We start from the raw sequence: 21600 nt of genomic DNA on the forward strand, positions 1-21600 counted from the left end.
TTTCGCGTAATGGTGCTGCCGATCTAGGGTTGCAGGCCGTGTGGTGGTTGTGTGCGGATATGGTGGCGGTGGTGGTGAGAATGGATATAAAGATTAAAGGGATTTATTTATTTGAGTAAAAGAAAATATCAAAATAAATAGCTTTTTTAAAAAGACAAAACGGCCCCTGAGTTAACATTGAAAGTTAACCAAGTTAGCAAATTAGACGTAATTGACAAGAAGTGAGAAACGTTGAGGGTCTAGTTGCACAAATAATATTTTTTGGACGAAAGTCGCATAATTGACCAAACCTCAAGAACGATTTTGGCACTTTACTCTAAATAAAAAGTTAACTAGACCTTTTCCTTGTGTCTTTTTTTTAAATCAATTATTATTATTATTATAAAGATATACAGTTATACATATGGGACGGTAAAGAATGGTTATATGAATTGTATAAAGAACCATATAAGGTGGTGTTGCGTAGATCATACATCAAGTATGATGTAGTTAGCTCACAAAGTAATATGTGGGTTGTATGATCACCTTTATCATATCATACAACTCATATGACATCATATGGTTCGTATAATGTAATAATCATACAAGTATATACTAGTAGTAAACCCGCGCGTTGCTGCGGCGGCAAAAATTAATAAAGGGAACGGAACCTACGCAAACGATTTACAAAATTAAAAAGACACAAGGAAAATCTCTTAAAAATCTCTTAAGTAGTTAATTAAGTAGTTATTCAAAATACCAAACTTATACAAATTATTATTACTCTAATACATTTATTAGAATTACATTTATAAAACAAACTAATATATCAAACAAAAAGGATTCATTGAATCCAATAAACGCCTCTCTTCTTCCGCATTTATTTGTTTTTAAGCATGTTTGAATTCCAGACCCACTTCTTATCTTTAGCACTAATCTGCCAGCTTATTGGGACTTTAGTATTAAGCTGTCTATTGAAAAACAAGTCAACATCGTCCAAAAATCATTATTGACCCTAGAAGACCATAAGGAGTAATGTATGGAGACAAGTAGAGAACAAAAGGAAAAAAAAAGATTAGATTTCCTAACAATAATGGGAGATGAAAAAATAAAATTTTGATGCTATTTGTTTCCGTTAGGTGAGTTCATAGGTTCAGATTATTCAAACCGGGTTATTTTGTTTTGAAAACTAAATTTGAATTATAATAGCATTTGAAATGATTCGGTGTACTCGAGTAAACCGATTTAGTAAAAAAAATATACAAATGAAATTAAAATTTTTATATTCTATAAAGATATATATTATTTAATTCACGCCATTCGAGTCGAGTCGTTTCGGTTCAAGATTCCCAAATTCGTATTAACTAAATACAAAATAGGGTTCAGATAAAGACCCAAGTCCGAACTCATTATTCGAATCTAATTTAGTTCGAATGTCGAGTTAGGTTCGCGTCGTGTCAAAAATTTACCCCCTATAATAATCTTAGAAAGAAAAATAATAACTCTTAGGGTTAATTCCTGCAGCAGCAACATATAAATCCATATTTTCAATTACACTACCAATTCCTTGAGATCCAAAATCACCAAAACCTGATATTCTATTTTCATCAGCAACAACAATCATATCAACCTACATACAACAAGATGAGTATTGGGCTTTTTATTAATAAATTATAAAAACAATAGTAAATATATTATAAAAGTAACCAGAAGTAGCGACAATAATTATAAGCTGTTGGCATAATCTCTCCACGATCACCAGGGCTAATAAAAAGTTCCGACACGAATTGCGTTAAATTGCGGGTTGTTGATAGTTTTAAACACAAACCGATTGATATGTCATGACATGATGGATGTTAGTTATCCATACATAGTCCTATTTTTAGATAAATTCATTCTTGTTACGTTACACCCATTATACAATGTAATCATTTTTATGATGAAATACAAATTGGAAAAAATGGTTGGTTTAAAGTTCAAACCTTTTATGCTATACCATGGGATGGGATGGGATGGGTTTATCCTCGTGGCCTTGATGATGCAAGTATGACGAACCCCTGAGTTATAATCAAGAAACATGATTGTTAGGGTAAAGAAATTAAAGGCAGGAAAGAATACCAAGAGAGTTTATATAGTCATTGAATATTTAGAAAATAACAAAAAATAATCATGGGAGCCCTAATCGATCTGCCAAATTAACTTACATTTGAAATGGTGGTCATTGAAGAATCCATTAACATCATCTTGTAAGGGGGAAACATGAGGCACAATGAAGCATAAAGAAAGAAAGTAAGTATTGAACAAAATCCAATAGAAACCGTAATTCAACGGTTAATTGATGATGTTGTGGAAGGAACGGTTTTTTAATTGGAGGGAATACGAATTGATTTGATTTCTATCTACAAAGGTAGTATAAGCATAACTGCTTAATTCAAAGGACATGAGTTTTTGTCAGTAATAGCCTTTTAAAGTAGTAACTAAACACTTGTATATTGATGCTTGATGGACTTGTACATTGAAGCTTTATGACTTGTACATAACAATCACCTACTCAGTTTTGAATAAAATTTATATCATAACGTCGACAAAAAATTTTTATTAAACATTAGCTATTAAAAAATATATAAAGAATAAGAATTTTAAATTAAGTTGTCAAATACATGAGTAAAGATGAGGGAGGAAATGTTTACTTTTTCTTTAATTTAACAAAAGTTGAGGGGGAGAAATTGTAACTATTTTTGAAAGAATTATATTAACCTAAAACTTTGTGACTAAGAGACACAATTACCCACAAATTTTAAAATTTGCATGCATTATATGTTATAATCCAAGAATTAGAAGTTGTACCTCTTAAATTTTAAGAGGTTATTTACTCCTTTATTATATATAGTAGAGATAAAGATATTTGAGGATGGTGTCTCTTAGGCCATGTGTAGTGGAGGGGCTACAATTAGGGGCGAATTGTGACACGTGACGCCCAGTCAGCATGAAGTGGAAATTTGTTTTTGGGGTATAATAGTGTAGGGGCTACAAGTTGGACCCACAGTGTCTTTTTTTATTATTTTCTTTTTATAGTTAAACTAATTAAATAAAAACCAATTTATTTAATAATTAAATAAAAATGCATTAAAATTAAAAAGAAATACAAAAAAAAACATAACTAAAAATATAAAAAACATAACTAAAAAAAAATCCATTGTAAGTTCGGTTGGTTCGGTTGGCTCGATTGCGAACCATACGTTTGACCGAAACCAGGGAATTGGTAGTTCAGTTGGTTCGGTTGGATCGATTGCAAACCATACGTTTGACCGAAACCACGGAATTGGTAGTTCGGTTGGTTCGGGTTGTTTCTAGGATTCATTTTGTTAATTTTTTGTAAGAATTTGGGTATGATTTGTGTATAAAATGGATATAAAATGGAGAAGAAGGGTGTATGTTTATATATATATATATATATATATATATATATATATATATATATATATATATATATATATATATATATATATATTGTTTAAATTAAATAATTTTTTTATATTGGACCGTTGTCCAACGGTAATAATAATATAATATTATTATTTTTCACACAAACCCGGCGACAAACTAACCCCGCCCCCGCCCCCGCCCCCGCCCCTAATCGCCCAAATATTGCCCCCGGGGGCGGTGTTTGCGTCCTTTGTCGCCCCTCCTCGCCCTCAATTGTTGCCAACTACACACAACCTTAGCATCACTCTAGATAATAGTTCAAAGAACAATACCTAATTTTTATTTGGGAAACTAATTTACATAGAAATCAAATAGTAAAAAATGTATTCAAAAATCCCAACATCAGGTGTGCTACATAAACGAGGGGTTTTAGAAGCAACCAATGTATGTCTATTATGGGAAGATGCGCTAGAATCGGTGGAACACTTATTAATTATGTAACTTCAGTCATTTGACAATTTATAACAGTTGGTGTGGTATCCTCCTGCTTTTGAGGTTAAATCTTCTTAAAGAACACTTAAATATAAGGGCACAAGCCGGAAACACGGAAGGAAATCAATCGATTATTCTCATGGCGTGTCTAAATAATAAAGTAAATTTTATGATTGTAAGTTATGTTCTAAGAAATTCAATGCATGCGTAAAAGTTGATGAAATGCAATCAGGCCATTCGGTGAATGAGCAAGATGCAAAATCAATGAACTACCCAACACTTGTGCACACATTGTGCTACCACACTTTGCTCTTAGGAGAGAATTGGCATGTTCTATTCATGCTTTTCATTAAGGATTGCAATAATGAGTAACTTTTCAAGAACGGTAAAACCCGGTTCATTTGGGCAGCTAATGACTTATGACTACTCAAGTTACATTACTGATCAAAATGTTCAACTTATATAACTTAACATCATAAAGCAGAACCATATAGGTTACCATCGACACAATCGCCACCATTATTATCATTGCGTCCATCCCCGACACAACTCTAATCATATGGAGGAAACCAAAGATCCTGAGTCCCTTGCAGGTTCCTTAAGTGAGCCCTTGGTCCACCTCTTTAACATCTCCAATGCAGCTCGGGGCTGATCCATAGGAACCATATGACCTGCATTATGAACCTTGAGGAAGCTAAGCGGCCCATAGCTTTTAAGCAATCCCGCTTCGGTTCCATCAACTTCAAAAGGAACTTCGGTAGAAGCATTAAACTGTACTTTTCCTTTCCATTCCATAGCATGAACCCATCTCGAATTACCTATACCCAAAACAAAAAAAATAACAATAATAAGAATAATGATCAAGATCTGATTAGTATAATAAACGAACGGTGAACACTAACCGAGCCAGTTGCAGACGAGGTCATATTCTCCAGCATACACAAGCAACTTAATTCCATCTTCAAGAAGACCAGGAATGCCAACTTCAAGATTCTTCATCCAATCCATTAGCAAAGCTAGATAGACGCTTGTGCTACAAGAAACAAACTCTATATCTCCGACTCCAAGAGCTTGACGAACTGATTTCTCGTTAAGAAGGGTTTCCACGTCTGAGAAATTATAGCATAAGCTCCCAATACACTCTTTTCTAATGTCATAATACTAAAACAGAATACAATGTTAACTGGTATAAATTGTTGAATTGTTAAATACCAGGAAAAAACAAGGTTTCTTACGTTGATCTTGCCGATTGTAGAGATGATTGAACTGAAAATTCCGTTGCATACCAAGTATCCAGCCAAACAAGACACTGTTCCATTAGTGCCTATAAAGAAAACTAAATTTCAGCAGGAGAAAGTGATCACAGGTGCGTATGGGTGTAACCGAGCAAACCGCTCGTGAGCTACTCGAGATCGGCTCGTTAAAAGCTTGGACCGAGGCAAGCTTAAACAAGCTCAAGCCCAAAAATAAGCTTGTTTAATAAACGCGCTCGATCCGAAGCTTCACCTACCAAGCTCAAGCCGGTTCGCGAGCCTAAACAAGTTACATGCTTGCTTAAATTAATTTTATTATATATATTCAATATATATTAATATAATAAATATTAGTACATATAAATTATGATAAAATAACTAAATATATATGATGTTATATATAAAAAATATAATTAAATTATATATAAAATAATAACTATAAACGTACATAAACTAATTAATAAATAATAAACGAGCCAAGCTAGAGCTTTAGAAATAATGCTCGAACCGATCCAAGCCCTCGCTCAAGCCTAGTCGAGCTCGGATCGTTTACACCCCTATGTGTGTGTGTGTGTGTGAGAGAGAGAGAGAGAGAGATGCAAGATTACCACACAGCATTATCGCAGCTTCACACACGGGCACGATCAAGTTGATGCGTTTATATTGGGATTCCTTAATAAGTCCCATCTCCAATGCATAATCTGTATAAGCCTTGTACTGAATTGCTGGATCTGTGAGCCCATTTCCAATGGCAAAACCCTGTATAACAACTCATTCATAAGCACAGGAAAACCAACTCAACTCAGAATAAAAAAAGTAAACAAAAAGAATCAAAACACAAATGAAACCTTTAGGTTTATGTGAATTCCTTCTTTAGCTTTGTTTCCTTGGTGGACCCGAGCAGCAACAGCAGGAACAAAATGACCAGCATACGATTCACCAGTAATGTAAAAATCATTGTTTACAAGTTCAGGATGCTCGGCAAAGAATGCCTGAAATGTAACAGCATCTTTAATAGTTATCATCTACATATCACAAACACAAGCAATAAGAAAAGGCAACATACCTGTAAGAAGTCATATAGATCATTACCCACACCCTGTTCATCATGGCGAATGTCTCTTTCATCAGAGCTATAACTAAAACCGGTCCCAGTAGGTTGGTCAACATAAATCAGATTTGATGCCTGAGTTTGTGCAAATATAACGGATTCATTTAAAAAATCAAGGGTAAGTTATAAAGAGAGAATAATATCATCATTTCTTAAATCTTAATATGATGATCAATATTCAACCAAGAAAGAGTCACCTTGTCCCAACCATAGTCATTCCAGACAAGGGTTAAGTTTTCTCCAATCTTGAATGGCCCGTTTTCATAGAAAAGGGCAAGCTCACTGCTGCAACCTGGTCCTCCGGTCAGCCAGATAACCACAGGGTCATGTTTGTTGTTTCTTGACTGGAAGTAAAAGTAAAACATCCTGCAGAATCCAAATACTGAGCATCATGACAGTGTTTATTTGTTCAATCCTTTTTAAAAGTAACAAAGAGGTATACATGTCATATACAGAATGTTTTAGAGAATATACTTGGCATCATGAGAATGTTTTATCTGGTAATAGCCAGCATGATGACCTAACTCCTCAACCGAAACGCCATCAGAATCGACGAAGTTAGGGAATCTAAACGGCTTCTCGAAGATCTTCGAACGCGCAACAGAAGTGTTGGTGGCATCACGATCGACGATGTTGACAGAGTGTTTGGGGAACAAATTGAGGTCTCTGATGAGCTTCTGAGCTTGAGTTGCTGGTAATTTAGTGTCCGACAGTCGGAAACTGATAGCCGGAGAAATGAGAGAGAGGAAGAGAGGGAGGAGTAGTCTCGAACAGTCCATTAGAGGAATGAAGGAAGATTCGAGTTTCGGGAAGAAATAGTGTATAGGTAGAGGGTGGTTTTGGGAAGAAAGAGTGTATCCATGATCATCTCAATGTTTATTCTCATTTTCAAATAATTGTTTTATTTGCATTTGTTAATATGCCCATACCCATGAATGTTTTACCTACTTGTAAAGATATTCAACCACCATAAATGAACCTAAAACCAAAGTATTTCAACTTTTCAAGTGATCCCTGAAGATTAACACAACCAATATTGATCCAAGCCCCAAGATTCATTACAGCGTTTCCGGTCCACAGAACAAGGTAAAGCAACTAAAGATGCTTATTGGGGTTCTACAGTAGAAGTTCTACTCTTTATCGTGCAACTACTTAAAACTAAAGTGCATGATGGTCCGAGACCATGCCAAACATTATTTACAAACCATTATATGGATGAAACCAAAGATCCAGGGTCCCTTGCAGGTGCCATAAGTGAGTCCTCGGTCCACCTCTTTAACATCTCCAATGCAGCCCGGGACTGATCCATAGGAACCATATGGCCCGCATCATGAACCTTCAGGAAGCTAAGCGGTCCATAGCTTTTAAGCAAACCCGCTTCAGCTCCATCAACTTCAAAAGGAACTTCCGAAGAAGCATTAAACTGTTCCTTTCCTTTCCATTCCATAGCATGAACCCATCTAGAATTACCTATACCCAAAACAATATAATAATAATAATAATAATAACAACAACAACAACAACAACAATAACAATCAAGATTTTGTTAGGGTCTAATAAATGAACAGTGAACACTAACCAAGCCAGTTGCAGACGAGGTCATATTCCCCAGCATACACAAGCAACTTAATACCATCTTCTAAAAGATCAGGAATGCCAACTTCAAGATTCCTCATCCAATCCACAAGCAAAGCTAGATAGACGCTTGTGCTACAAGAAACGAACTCTATATCTCCGACTCCAAGAGCTTGATGAACTGATTTCTCGTTAAGAAGCGTTTCCATGTCTGAGAAATCATAGCATAAGTTCCCAATACACTCTTTTTTAACGTCATAATACTAAAAACCGAACAAAACGTTAACTGGTATAAATTGTTAAATACTAGGAAAAACCAAGGTTTCTTACATTGATCTTGCCGGTAATAGAGAGGATTGAAAGAAAAATTCCGTTGCATACCAGGTATGCAGCTATACAAGACACCGTTCCATCAGTGCCTATAATAGTAAAATGAAAACCAAATTTCAGCAGGAGAAAGTGATCACGGGTGCTACGGGTGTAAACAAGCCAAACCACTTGTGAGCTCTCGAGATCGGCTCATTAAAAGCTTGAACCTAGGCAAGCTAAAACAAGCTCAAGCCTAAAAATAAGCTTGTTTAATGAATGAGCCCGACCCAGAGCTTCACTTATCAAGCTCAAGCCCGTTCGCGAGCCTAAACAAGCCATGCCTGATAACTTTTATTATATATACTCATAATATATTTATATAATAATTAATACATATAAAATTATGATAAAATAACTAAATATATATTATGTTAATTAATCCTAATAATTATAATTAAATTACATATAGAAAATAACTATAAATGTACCAATATTAAATAATACATAACCACCTTTCAAAAAATAACATAAACATACTTGGCCAAGCTTCTTGCTAGTTTTAATACATAACCGCCTTTCTAAAAAAATTAATAAGTAATAAACGAGCCATGCCCGAGCTTCTTAGATTACTCACGAGCCGAGCTAGAGCTTTAGAAATAGAACCGATCCAAGCTCTAGCTCTCGTAAATTAAACGAGCTCAAGCCTAGGAGAGAGAGAGAGAAGCAAAATTACCACACAGCTTTATTGCAGCTTCACACACGGGCACTATCAAGTTAATGCGTTTATATTGGGATTTCTTAATAAGTCCCATCTCCAATGCATAATCTGTATAAGCCTTGTATTTAATTGCTGGATCTGTGAGCCCATTTCCAATGGCAAACCCCTATAAAACAACTCATTCATAAGCACATGCAAACCAACTCAATTGAGACTAAAATAAGTAAACAAAAAGAATCAAAACACAAAATACAACCTTTAGGTTTATGTGAATTCCTTCTTTTGCTTTGTTTCCTTGGTGGACCCGAGCAGCAACAGCAGGAATATAATGGCCAGCATATGATTCACCAGTAATGTAAAAATCATTGTTCACAAGTTCAGGATGCTCTGCAAAGAATGCCTGGAATGCACCAGTAACTCAAATCTTTAATAGTAATCATTTACCTATCACAAACACAGGCAATAAGAAAAAACAGTATACCTGTAAGAAGTCATAAAGATCATCACTCACACCCTGTTCATCATGGCGAATGTCTCTTATATCAGAGCTGTAACTAAACCCGGTCCCAGTTGGTTGGTCTACATAAATCAGATTTGATACCTGAGTTTGCTCAAATACTAATAATTCACTAATTCATTTAAAAATCAAGGGTAAGTTATAAAGAGAGAATAATAATATAATATCATCATTTCTTAATCAACCAAGAAAGAGTCACCTTGTCCCAGCCATACTCATTCCAGATAAGGGTTAAGTTATCTCCAATCTTGAATGGACCATTTTCATAGAAAAGGGCAAGCTCACTGCTGCAACCTTGTCCTCCGGTCAGCCAAATAACCACAGGGTCATGCTCGCAGTTTCTTGATTGGAAGTAAAAGTAAAACATCCTACACAATCCAAATCCTGAGCATCATGACATAGTTCATTTGTTCAATCCTTTTTAAAAGTAACAAAGAGGTATAAGCAAGTGCATGTCTGTCAAAGAAATCACAGAATTGATAGGAAAATTATATGTGATCTGACAGTGTTGAAGGCATCATACAGAGACGGTGATACAATCATACAATGGCAATTAATCAATTATATATTAGGTTTACAAAGAAGTAATATTCAAAAATCCGGCATTCAATCTCTTTACAGGTCGATTTGCAACCGTCAGGTCATTCACAAAAAGACATCCTAACAAACAACAATCATACATTCAATCTCCTCACAAGTTGATCAAATAATTTTAGGTCATTAACAAAATCATCATAAGTTGATAACTATTAATTACAAAATAAATCAAGCAAACATGGAAAGTACCAAACAACAATCCTACATACAATCTCTTCACAAGTCAATCTCCTGATTTTAGGTCATTCAAAAAAATCATCCTAAATAGGGCTGTAAACGAACCAAACGGTTAGCGAACAGTTCGCGAACCGTTCAGCGGGAAGTTCGTTTGTTTAATAAATGAACAAACATGAACAAGAAATTTATTTCGATTAGTTAAACAAACAAACAAACAAGTTTGGTTTTCCTAAGAAGATTAGGAATGAAGGTATTTTAGTCTACTATCTTAATATTGAAACCCACTTAATTTAATTTCAAAAACACACTTAATTAAAACACACTTAATTAAACCCACTTAAATTTTCACTCGTCTCCTACAACTACCACCGCCCACCGCCACCACCTTGCCGGAAAAGTCTTCGGAAATTTCGCCGGAAAATAAAACACTATGAAAAACACAATGAAAAAGACACAATGGAAAAAACACTATGAAAATAAAAACACAATGACAAAACACAATGAAAACACAATTAAATAACACAATGTAAAAAACACAATGAAAAAATAAAACACACTTGTATAACACAATTTTGTAAAACACAATTATAATAAAACACACCTTGTAAAAACCCACGAATTTTTTTTTATTTTTATAAAGCAATATGGTACTCATATAAAAGATAAAAAAACACTCGTTATTATGGTGAAATTGTTTTGAAAAAAACATGTCGTATAAAAAAGTTATGGGCGTTTTAAAATGATGAGGGTATTTAACATGTGCCTTGCATGCGGAGAGAGAAAGTCAACAAATGTGTTATCCCTATTATGCCCTTACCCTTGTTTTACACTTTATGATCTCTCTAATCTAATATCAACCATTCAATTTTAAAATAAATGGACAAGACTATTTCCTATCCTTTTTAGAAAAACTAATCTTCTTGTTATAACTCAACTTTTTATATTCTTTAATTTATTACCTCTAACATAAAATAGGAAACCATACTCTCACATTGTTTTGGCATTGTTCTCATTTCCTTTCTCATTATTTACATCGATAGACACTTACATCGATCTCAATCTGCCGATTTTATTTGTATTCGTGAAGACATTCATTTCCTTAATGAATGAACAATTGAACACAAACATAAAATCTCATTCGGTAAGTGTTTGTGAACACATTATTTCCTTAACAAACGAATGTTAGTTCGGTTCCCTAAATTTCTAACTATTAAGTATTAGCAAGAGTAGTAAAAGCTAGAGTATGGAGAATATTAAAATATACTTGGCATCATGAGAGTGTTGAATCTGGTGTAAACATCAATAATATTAATAAAAAACTAATATGAATCTGGTAATAACCGGCATGATGACCTAACTCCTCAACCGACACGTCATCAGAATCACCGACGAAATTAGGAAACTTAAACGCCTTCTCGACTATCTTCGGACGTACACCAGACGATTTATTATTAACATCGCGATGGACGCTGTTGACGGAGTGTTTGGGAAACAAGTTAAGGTCTCTGATGAGCTTCTGAGCTTGAGTTTCCGGTAACCTAGTGTCCGGCAGCCGGAAACTGATCGCCGGAGAAATAACAATAATAATAAGAGAGAGGAGTAAACGGTGGTCCATTTGACTGAGAATTGAAGATTAAAGTTCTGGGAACTGGTAGAGCCTATGAGGTAGTTAAACCACGTCACGTGTACTAATTTATGAACATACCGTAATTAATAAATAATCTATATCTATATAATACAAATTAAAACACTTGATTTTAAGAGCTTTACAAATGCTAATACATAATGTACATGTATTAGTAGGGATAAATCTGTCTTTTAAACACAATTCATTCAACTTACAAGTTTGGTCCCTTATTTTTAACCATATTATGTTTTTAATTTAACTTTTAAACTAAGTAACTAACTTCTCATTCATGATTTTTAAACGACTATAACAATTTCATACGTTAATATTTTTATAAAAAAAATTATACCATAAAAACGGACATTTTATTCTCTTTAATTTGAATATGATATTGTTATAATTTTTTTTAATTTAAATATATTAATATGTCAGATAAGGTTGTTCAGTGTCGGTTTTGATGATTTTTAAGTTAAGCTTGTAAGACCAGCCGTTAATACCGATTTTTTGTTGTCCAAAACCAAAATGAACAACTGAAATTTAAAACCGAATCGTCACCAACGGCCTGATTCCAGTTTGGTTTCACAATTTAAACTTTAATAATAAATTTAGTTTAAAATAATTATTAATTTAACTGTACCATCAATTTTAACTAAACGCCAACATAATATGATATTTGAGAGTATCATAATAAAGAATTATAGTTTTAGCTACATAAATGGTAAACATTAATGGAAAACCTACGACGCGAAATAATAACAACAAGAATTACAAAAAGAATTATACTGCAATTAGGTTAATTTAAAGTTGTAATAGCCAAGTTATGTGTATTAAAAAAGACTATGTTCAATTACATTTTAACTATATCTAATATATATATAACAAAACATATCTAATAATTAATAATAAAAAAACATTAAAATGCATTCAACATTTACAGTCTGGTCTGGTTTCATGTGGCCGGTTTCCAGTATAAACCGCGAACCAATCGTTCACTACGTTTTGAAAATTTTGAAACCGACCAACTAACTGAAGTAAAAAAAGAAATAGAAAAAACAAGTCAAACCAATGACTGGTTTAAACGATTTCAAGGTTTTAACCGAACCATAAACACTCATATTTGTTATGTGATTAACAGTGTTTGTGTTCAAACACCCACTGCATCGCGCGGGCACCCGTTTAGTTAATTATTAATTTAATAGAAAGTAAATTTTTGGGAGTTATTTGAGGAAACATTCTTTGAAAGTCGAGTTTCAAAAAAGTGTGTGGACCCGGTGAGTCCTAATGAGTATTTTTCTTAAGCTTGGTAATTTGGTAGGGAGATTGGTAAAGTTAAAATGTGTTAGCGAATCGTATTAAAAAGGTTTTAGACTTGGTAGTTTCTGAATCTCAGTTGGTTTCTCTAAAAGGAAAGGTGATTGTTAATTTTGTTAATGAGCTTATAAGTTGGGATAATAAGTCGAAATACGTATTTTTCCTGAAGATTGATTTTGAGAAACCCAATAATAATGTTAACAGTAAGTTCTTGATCTCGGTATTGGAACAAATGGTTTCCCTGAAAGGTGGTGTAGATGGATTTCGGGCATTCTCTATTCGGCTAGGTCTTCGGTCATTTTAAAGTTAGTTATTCAACTTTTGAGCTCCAGTGCCATAAAGGCATGAGACAAGGAGATCCAATATCCCCTTTCTTATTCTTGGCCGTGATAGAGGCGCTCTATAGTATTTTTTCAAAAGCAGTACAAGATGGGGGTTTCGAGGGATTTAGGACTCCCAATCGGGATCCATTGGTGTCCCATTTGCTTTGCAAATGATGCGATGCTAGTTGGGGAATGGTCAAATGTTAATTTGGAAAGGGTCAGGCTAAATGTACCCCCCTGATTGCTTGTCATACCCCTCCCCTCTGGAAAAACCAACTTTAATATTACCCATTGAAATTAATTACCAAATTAGCACAAAAAACAAGGATTTCATATTTTTTTTACAAGTTGCGTTTTTTTTTATGATTTCGAGTTTAGGGTTTCGGGTTTAGGGTTAGGGTTCGGGTTTAGGGTTTAGGGTTTAGGTTTTCGGGTTTAGGGTTTAGGTTTTCGGGTTTCAGGTTTCGGGTTTAGGGTTTAGAGTTTAGGGTTTAGGTTTTCGGGTTTCGGGTTTAGGGTTTAGGGTTCGGGTTTAGGGTTTTAGGTTTTCGAGTTTCGGGTTTATTTTGTAAAAGATAAAGAGGTAAAATAAGGATATTATAAATATATATACTATTAAAATTAAAAAAAAATATATTATAAATATCTACGATATTAATACTAAAAAAATAAATTAATAGTAATACTTGATAGTTTTTAATTTGTATATATAGTGAAGATTATTAAGTGAAAATACATTATAGGGACTAATATGTATATAAATAATGTTAAAGGCTAATAGTAATTTATCTAATAAGTTAATGGGGGTGTATATTTAGTAAAAATGATGTAAGTGTAAGGGGGGTATGTTTAGCAGCACCCATTCATTGGGTGGCTTAGAAGAAAGTGGTTTAGGGTTCCTTTAGTAAAAATGGAATATACACCCCCATTAACTTATTAGATAAATTACTATTAGCCTTTAACATTATTTATATACATATTAGTCCCTATAATGTATTTTCACTTAATAATCTTCACTATATATACAAATTAAAAACTATCAAGTATTACTATTAATTAAAAACTAGCAGTAAAAGGGGGGTATGTTTAGCAGCACCCATTCATAATGGGCTTGTCGAATCTTAGAGACAAATAATTCTTTATTGGCTAAATAGTGCAGGAGGTTCAAAGACGGAAGGAGCAGGTCTTTGGAAATGAATTGTTTTGGCCGTTCACTCAAGCTGGTACACGGTTCCTTTTAAAAGAGGTAACACTGGGTTTAGATGAATAAAGCGACAGCAGTGAACGCTTGGGCAATATATGACATGCATACTCAAGTTATATTGCCAATCAAAATGTTCAACTTACAGAACTTTTCATCATAAACAACCCAATTGAGTGACTATCGACACGATTGCACCTCTTCACTGCTACAACCATAGCCAACTCACCATCAACACAATCGCCACCATTATTACCACTGCCCCCGCCACCTTAATCTCAATTTTTCTATTAACTTTTAAACTTTATTTGGCATTGGTTCATTCACCATAAAATCAAGCAAAACCAAAGCATTTCAAGCGATCGCTGAAGATTACCATAACCAACATTAATCCAAGATTCACTACAACGATTCTGATCCAGAGAACAAGTAAAGCAACTAAAAGATGCTCATAGTGGGTCCTACTCTTTATGGTGCAACTACGTTAAAACTAAAGCGCACGATGATCCGAGGCCGTGCCCAACATTATTTACAAACAACCATCATATGGATGAAACCAAAGATCCAGGGTCCCTTGCAGGCTCCTTAAGCGAGTTCTCGGTCCACCTCTTTAACATCTCCAATGCAGCCCGTGGCTGATCCATAGGAACCATATGACCCGCATCATGAACCTTGAGGAAGCTAAGCGGCCCATAGCTTTTAAGCAAACCTGCTTCAGTTCCATCAACTTCAAAAGGAACTTCAGTAGAAGCATTAAACTGTTCTTTTCCTTTCCATTCCATAGCATGAACCCATCTCGAATTACCTATACCCAACAACAAAATAACAATAATAATAATAACAATCAAGATTTTATTAGAGTCTAATAAATGAACAGTGAACACTAACCGAGCCAGTTGCAGATGAGGTCATATTCTCCAGCATACACAAGCAACTTAATTCCATCTTCTAGAAGCCCAGGAATGCCAACTTCAAGATTCTTCATCCAATCCATAAGCAAAGCTTGATAGACGCTTGTGCTGCAAGAAACAAACTCTATATCTCCAACTCCAAGAGCTTGATGAACCAATTTTTCGTTAAGAAGCGTTTCCATGTCCGAGAAATCATAGCATAGGCTCCCAATGCACTCTTTTCTAATATCATAATACTAAAAACCAAATAAAACGTTAATTGGTATACATTGTAAAATTGTTGAATGCTAGATAAAACCAAGGTTTCTTACATTGATCTTGCCGGTAATAGAGATAATTGAATTGAAAATTCCGTTGCATACCAAGTATGCGGCCATACAAGAAATCGTCCCATCAGTGCCTAAAATGAAAACCAAATTTCAGCAGAAGAAAGTGACCATGGATGCATACGGGTGTAAACGAGCCAAACCGCTCATGAGCTACTCGAGATAAGCTTGAACCGATCCAGGCTTAAACGAGCTCGAGCCTTAAAATAAGTTTGTTTTATAAATGAGTCTGAGCCTGAGCTTCACTTATCAAGCTCAACCCAGTTCGCGAACCTAAACGAGCCTATTACTTATATAACTTTTATTGTATATATTTATATAGTAATTATTAATACATATAAAATTGTAATAAAAATAACCAATAATATATTATATGTTATATGCAAAATTATAATTAAATTATATATAAGAAGTAACTATAAATGTACAAAAACTAATTAATAAATAATAAACGAGCCACGGTCGAGCTTGAAAAGCCGAGCTAGAGCTTTAGAAATAAAGCTCAGTCGTAAATTAAACGAGCTCAAGCCTAGTAGAGCTCAGACTCGACTCATTTACACCCCTACGTGTGCGTGCGTGCGTGCGTGTGTGTTTGTCTGTGTGTGTGAGGGAGAGAGAGATGTAAGATTACCACACAGCTTTATTGCAGCCTCACACACGGGAACAATCAAGTTGATGCGTTTATATTGGGATTCCTTAATAAGTCCCATATCCAATGCATAATCTGTATAAGCCTTGTACTGAATTGCTGGATCTGTGAGCCCATTTCCAATGGCAAAACCCTGTATAACAACTCATTCATAAGCACAGGTAAACCAACTCAACTCAGAATAAAAAAAGTAAACAAAAAGAATCAAAACACAAATGAAACCTTTAGGTTTATGTGAATTCCTTCTTTAGCTTTGTTTCCTTGGTGGACTCGAGCAGCGACAGCAGGAATATAATGACCAGCATATGATTCACCAGTAATGTAAAAATCATTGTTTACAAGTTCAGGATGCTCTGCAAAGAACGCCTGAAATGTAACAGCAGTAAATCAAATCTTTAATAGTTATCATTTACATATCACAAACACAAGCAATAAGAAAAGGCAACATACCTGTAAGAAGTCATATAAATCATCACTCACACCCTGTTCATCATGGCGAATGTCTCGTTTATCAGAGCTGTAACTAAACCCGGTCCCAGTAGGTTGATCAACATAAATCAGATTTGATGCCTGAACTTGCACAAAATTGAAGTAAAGCATTGTTTAAAACAAAGGGTAAGTTATTAGGAGACAATAACATCATCATTTCTTAGAACTTAATCATGTAGATCAAAATTCAACCGAGAAAGAGTCACCTTGTCCCAACCATACTCATTCCAGACAAGGGTTAAGTTATCTCCAATCTTGAACGGACCATTTTCATAGAAAAGGGCTAGCTCACTGCTGCAACCTGGTCCTCCGGTTAGCCAGATGACCACAGGATCATGTTCATTGTTTCTTGACTGGAAGTAAAAGTAAAACATCCTGCACAATCCAAATACATAGCGTCATGATTCATGATGGTGTTCATTTGTTATCCTTCTTAAAAGTAGCAAAGAGATAAAAACAGAGTCTAAGTATGACAAAGAAAGCACAGAACTGACAGGATAACAATATGTGAGCTGACATCAGAGTCGGTGATAAAATAGCAGTTATAGATTAGGTTTACAAAGAAGTAACAAACAACACTCCTGCCTTTAATGTCTTCCCTAGTTGATTTAGTTGCAGATTGATTCATCATCTATGCAAACCTAATTGATTCACGAACAAGGAAAGTAGCAAACAAAAATCCTACATTCAGCCTCTTCACAAGTGGATCTACAATTTTTAGATCATTTACTAGTTACTACAATCATCCTAACAAATAACTTCAAAACGATTCATAGTATAAGCAAACTTAACAGACTAAGGAACAAGGAAAGTTACAAACAACAATCCTACGTCCAATCTCCTCACAATTCAAACTATAAATTTTAGGGGTCATTCACAAAAATCATCTTAACTGTTAGCTACTAAATGATTCATACTATAAGCAAAACTTAATTGATTCACGGTCAAAGAAAGTAACAAACAACACTTTCACACTCAATCTCTTCACAATTCAATCTATGGACTTTAGGTCCTTATTAGTAATCATCCTAACTATTAACTTCCAAATCACTCATAAGCTAAGCAAACTTAATTGATTAACGAACAAGGAAAGTAAGAAACAACAATCATGCATTCAATATCTTCACATGTCATCTACAAATTTTAGGTCCGTAACAACAATCATCCGAACTATTTAATTCAAAATAATTCATAATCTAAACAAACATAACTGATTCAATCTCATGACAATTCGATATACAAATTTTAAGTCATTCACAAAAAAATCATCCTAACTGTTAAACTTCCAAATATCGATTCACGAACAACGAAAGTAACAAACAACATTTCTACACTCAATCTCTTCACAATTCGATCTACAAATTTTAGGTCCTTGAGAATAATCATCATCCTAACTATTAATTTTATCATAATCTAAACAAACTTAACTGATTCACGGACAAGGAAAGTAATTAATAACAATCCTACATATTATCTCTTAATTATCACAAATTTTAGGGCAGTTACACAAAGCAGCCTAACTATTAATCTCAAAACGATTTATAAATTATAATCTAATCAAATTTAACCGATATACTAACATAATTATAAGCTAGGGTATAGAGAATATTATTACATACTTAGCATCATGCGAGTGCTCAATCTGGTAATAACCGGCATGATGACCTAACTCCTCAACCGACACGCCATCAGAATCACCGACGAAATTAGGAAACCTAAACGCCTTCTCAACTATCTTCGGACGCACACCGGACGATTTATTATTAACATCGCGATCGACGATATTGACGTAGTGTTTGGGGAACAAGTTGAGGTCTCTGATGAGCTTCTGAGCTTGAGTTTCCGGTAACCTGGTGTCCGATAGCCGGAAACTGATCGCCGGAGAAATAATAATAATATTAAGAGAGAGGATGAAGAGAGGAAAGAGTAAACGGTGATCCATTGGAGAAAAAAATGAAGATTCGAGTTTTGGGAAGAAAGAGTGTGTATACAGTATACTGTGTTGGTTAACAGTGAATACGACGGCGTTTTGGTGTGATTCGTGTACACGTGGTTTGGATGTTTTAACATGAAAGCGGTGTGGATATTTTGTCGACAGGTGAGTAGGTGCGTGACTCTACAAATCGTGAAACCGTTAACCATCTTAGGACGTGTCCTATTTTAGTATGTAAAATCGATTAAAATATCTATTAAACCATATGTATTTAATTCAGGGCTGTTTGTTAGTTTGCTAACGTGTCTATTAAGATAGCGTTTGGTATGCATGGACGAGAGACGGAATGTAATGGACGATTATGATGGAATGAAAAAGGATGTGTTTGGTTGGTCAATGGAATGGAATCACTCATTATCATGTTCATTCCATTCCCCCTAAACACCCCAAATTCATTCCATCCACCCCCTTATTTTTTTTTCATTCCATCATTCTTTCACAATATATCACCTCCACCACCCTCCCACCACCACTACCCATTGCCATCTCACCACCACCCCTCTACAGTTGCCACCACCCACTGCCGACTTCGCCGCCGACCACCACCACCCCGCCTCTGCCGCCCTCCACCACCACCAACCGCCTCCGCCGCCTGCCACCACCTTCACCCACCTCCGCCGCCACCACCAACCACCTTCCACCACCTATCGGTGCCACCCACTACCACCACCTCCAACCGACCACCGCCGCCCGCCACCCGTCGCTTACCACCTACCACTACCAACAATCGCCCTCGTCTCCCGCCCTTCGCCTTTACCGCCCACCACCGCCACCACCCACCACCACCATTACTGCTCGCTGCCCACCACCACCGTCCCACCGCCAATCACTAACAGTTTTATCTTATTTCGGTTTTTTCTAGCTTACCCAAAAATAAAAAATAAAAACTAATAATTTATTTCATTCCCACATGGTAACCAAACATGTTAATGGAATGATAATGAATAATTCCATTACCGTGTTCATTCCATTCCTTTGCTCATTCAATTCCATAGTCCATTCCATTACTCCATACCAAACAAACAAACTATTAAGAAGTTGTATCCAGAATCGGTAATAGGTCGAATGTGTTCGGGTATAGTATCTATAAGAACTATCCCTCAATATTAGGGGTGGCAACCTTGACCCAAACCATTCCAAATGGGTCAATTTGGGTTGTTTTAAAATTTAAATGGGTTGATTTGGGTCATAGGTTTTAATTAAATGGGTCAAAATGGGTCACTTAAAATTTCACATTCTTATTTTTGGGTCAAAATGGGCTGACAAAATTAATTCCATGGGTCGATGTGGGTTAGTGTCTTAGACTCTTAAGGAAAAGTGACATGTTTGGGTTGAAACGGGTTTTAGATTGGAACGATATCGGTTCAGGTTTCGGCTCGGATCAGCTTTCGTGCCGACACGAGTTTTAGCACTGGACGGGTTGGGTTTCAGTTTCTTTCGAGTTTTCGCACTAGACGGGTCGATTAAGGTTTTTGATTCGTTTTCACCGACATTTCGGTTTCGGTTAATTTGTCGGTTTTTTTTTTAAATAACGAGAATAACGGCGAAAATATTTTAGTTTTTTTTACTTTTTTTCGTTATTCGTTTATATTTTGAGTTATGATTTTTTATTTGTTTTTTTTTGAATTTTTTTAAGGGATTTTGATCTTAATAGAAACCATCAAAAAATATTCAAAAAAATTAATAAAAAAATCATAACTAAAAAATAAAACAAAGACAAAAAATGTAAAAAAAACTAAAACGTTTCGTCCGTTGTCCTCGTTAAAAAAAATTGACAAATTAACCGAGACTGAAAAGTCGACAAAAACGAAACAAAAACATGCTGAAACAAGCTGTTAAGTGATGAAAGGAACTGAACAAATTGCTTAAACGAGCTGTTACGCGCTGAAATGAACTGAAAAATCGCTTAAACGAGCTATTAGATGCTAAAACGAACTGAAAAATCGCTTAAACGAGCTATTGCGCGCTGAAACGAACTGAAAAATCGCTTAAACGAGCTATTAGATGCTGAAACGAGCTGAAAAATCGCTTAAACGAGTTGTTACGTGCTGAAACGAACTGAAAAGTCGCTTAAACGAGCTGTTACGCGCTGAAACGAACTGAAAAATCGCTTAAACGAGCTGTTGCGCGCTGAAACGAACTGAAAAATCGCTTAAACGAGCTGTTGCGCGCTGAAATGAAATGAAAAATCGCTTAAACGAGCTATTAGATGCTGAAACAAACTGAAAAATCGCTTAAACGAGCTGTTACGTGCTGAAATGAACTGAAAAGTCGCTTAAACGAGCTGTTACGCGCTGAAACGAACTGAAAAATCGCTTAAACGAGCTGTTGCGCGCTGAAATGAAATGAAAAATCGCTTAAACGAGCTATTAGATGCTGAAACAAACTGAAAAATCGCTTAAACGAGCTGTTACGTGCTGAAATGAACTGAAAAGTCGCTTAAACGAGCTGTTACGCGCTGAAACGAACTGAAAAATCGCTTAAACGAGCTGTTACGCGCTGAAACGAACTGAAAAATCGCTTAAGCGAGCTGTTACACGCTGAAACGAACTGAAAAATCGCTTAAACGAGCTGTTACGCGCTGAAACGAACTGAAAAAGCGCTTAAACGAGCTGT

The 21600-nt window shown here is 35.3% G+C and overlaps 2 protein-coding genes and 1 pseudogene across 3 annotated transcripts; all 3 read right to left on the minus strand.

The window, feature by feature from the left end:
- Positions 1-4198: 4198 nt before the first annotated feature.
- LOC143582711 (serine carboxypeptidase-like) lies at positions 4199-7252 on the minus strand (annotated as a pseudogene). The gene is made up of 8 exons (XR_013144035.1): positions 6736-7252; positions 6459-6627; positions 6217-6336; positions 5999-6142; positions 5759-5909; positions 5133-5221; positions 4800-5058; positions 4199-4715 (listed from the first exon to the last, which is right to left on the minus strand). The product of XR_013144035.1 is annotated as a serine carboxypeptidase-like (transcript).
- Positions 7253-7355: 103 nt separating this feature from the next.
- Positions 7356-11808, minus strand: LOC143582720 (serine carboxypeptidase-like). Its single transcript, XM_077065209.1, has 9 exons — positions 11490-11808; positions 11419-11446; positions 9580-9748; positions 9345-9464; positions 9120-9263; positions 8879-9029; positions 8167-8255; positions 7841-8099; positions 7356-7731 (listed from the first exon to the last, which is right to left on the minus strand). Exons 1-9 carry the CDS (start codon positions 11767-11769, stop codon positions 7469-7471), a joined length of 1503 nt encoding a protein of 500 aa, XP_076921324.1. The 5' UTR covers positions 11770-11808; the 3' UTR covers positions 7356-7468.
- Positions 11809-14982: 3174 nt separating this feature from the next.
- On the minus strand, positions 14983-19058 carry LOC143582699 (serine carboxypeptidase-like). Its single transcript, XM_077065197.1, has 8 exons — positions 18611-19058; positions 17198-17366; positions 16953-17072; positions 16725-16868; positions 16485-16635; positions 15839-15927; positions 15505-15763; positions 14983-15421 (listed from the first exon to the last, which is right to left on the minus strand). Exons 1-8 carry the CDS (start codon positions 18931-18933, stop codon positions 15159-15161), a joined length of 1518 nt encoding a protein of 505 aa, XP_076921312.1. The 5' UTR covers positions 18934-19058; the 3' UTR covers positions 14983-15158.
- Between the last annotated feature and the right edge of the window lie 2542 nt (positions 19059-21600).

The sequence above is a fragment of the Bidens hawaiensis genome, unplaced genomic scaffold (genome assembly GCF_021521415.1).
Source record: "Bidens hawaiensis isolate Kalapana, Puna unplaced genomic scaffold, B.hawaiensis_p1.1 tig00001511_1, whole genome shotgun sequence".
NCBI lineage: Eukaryota > Viridiplantae > Streptophyta > Magnoliopsida > Asterales > Asteraceae > Bidens > Bidens hawaiensis.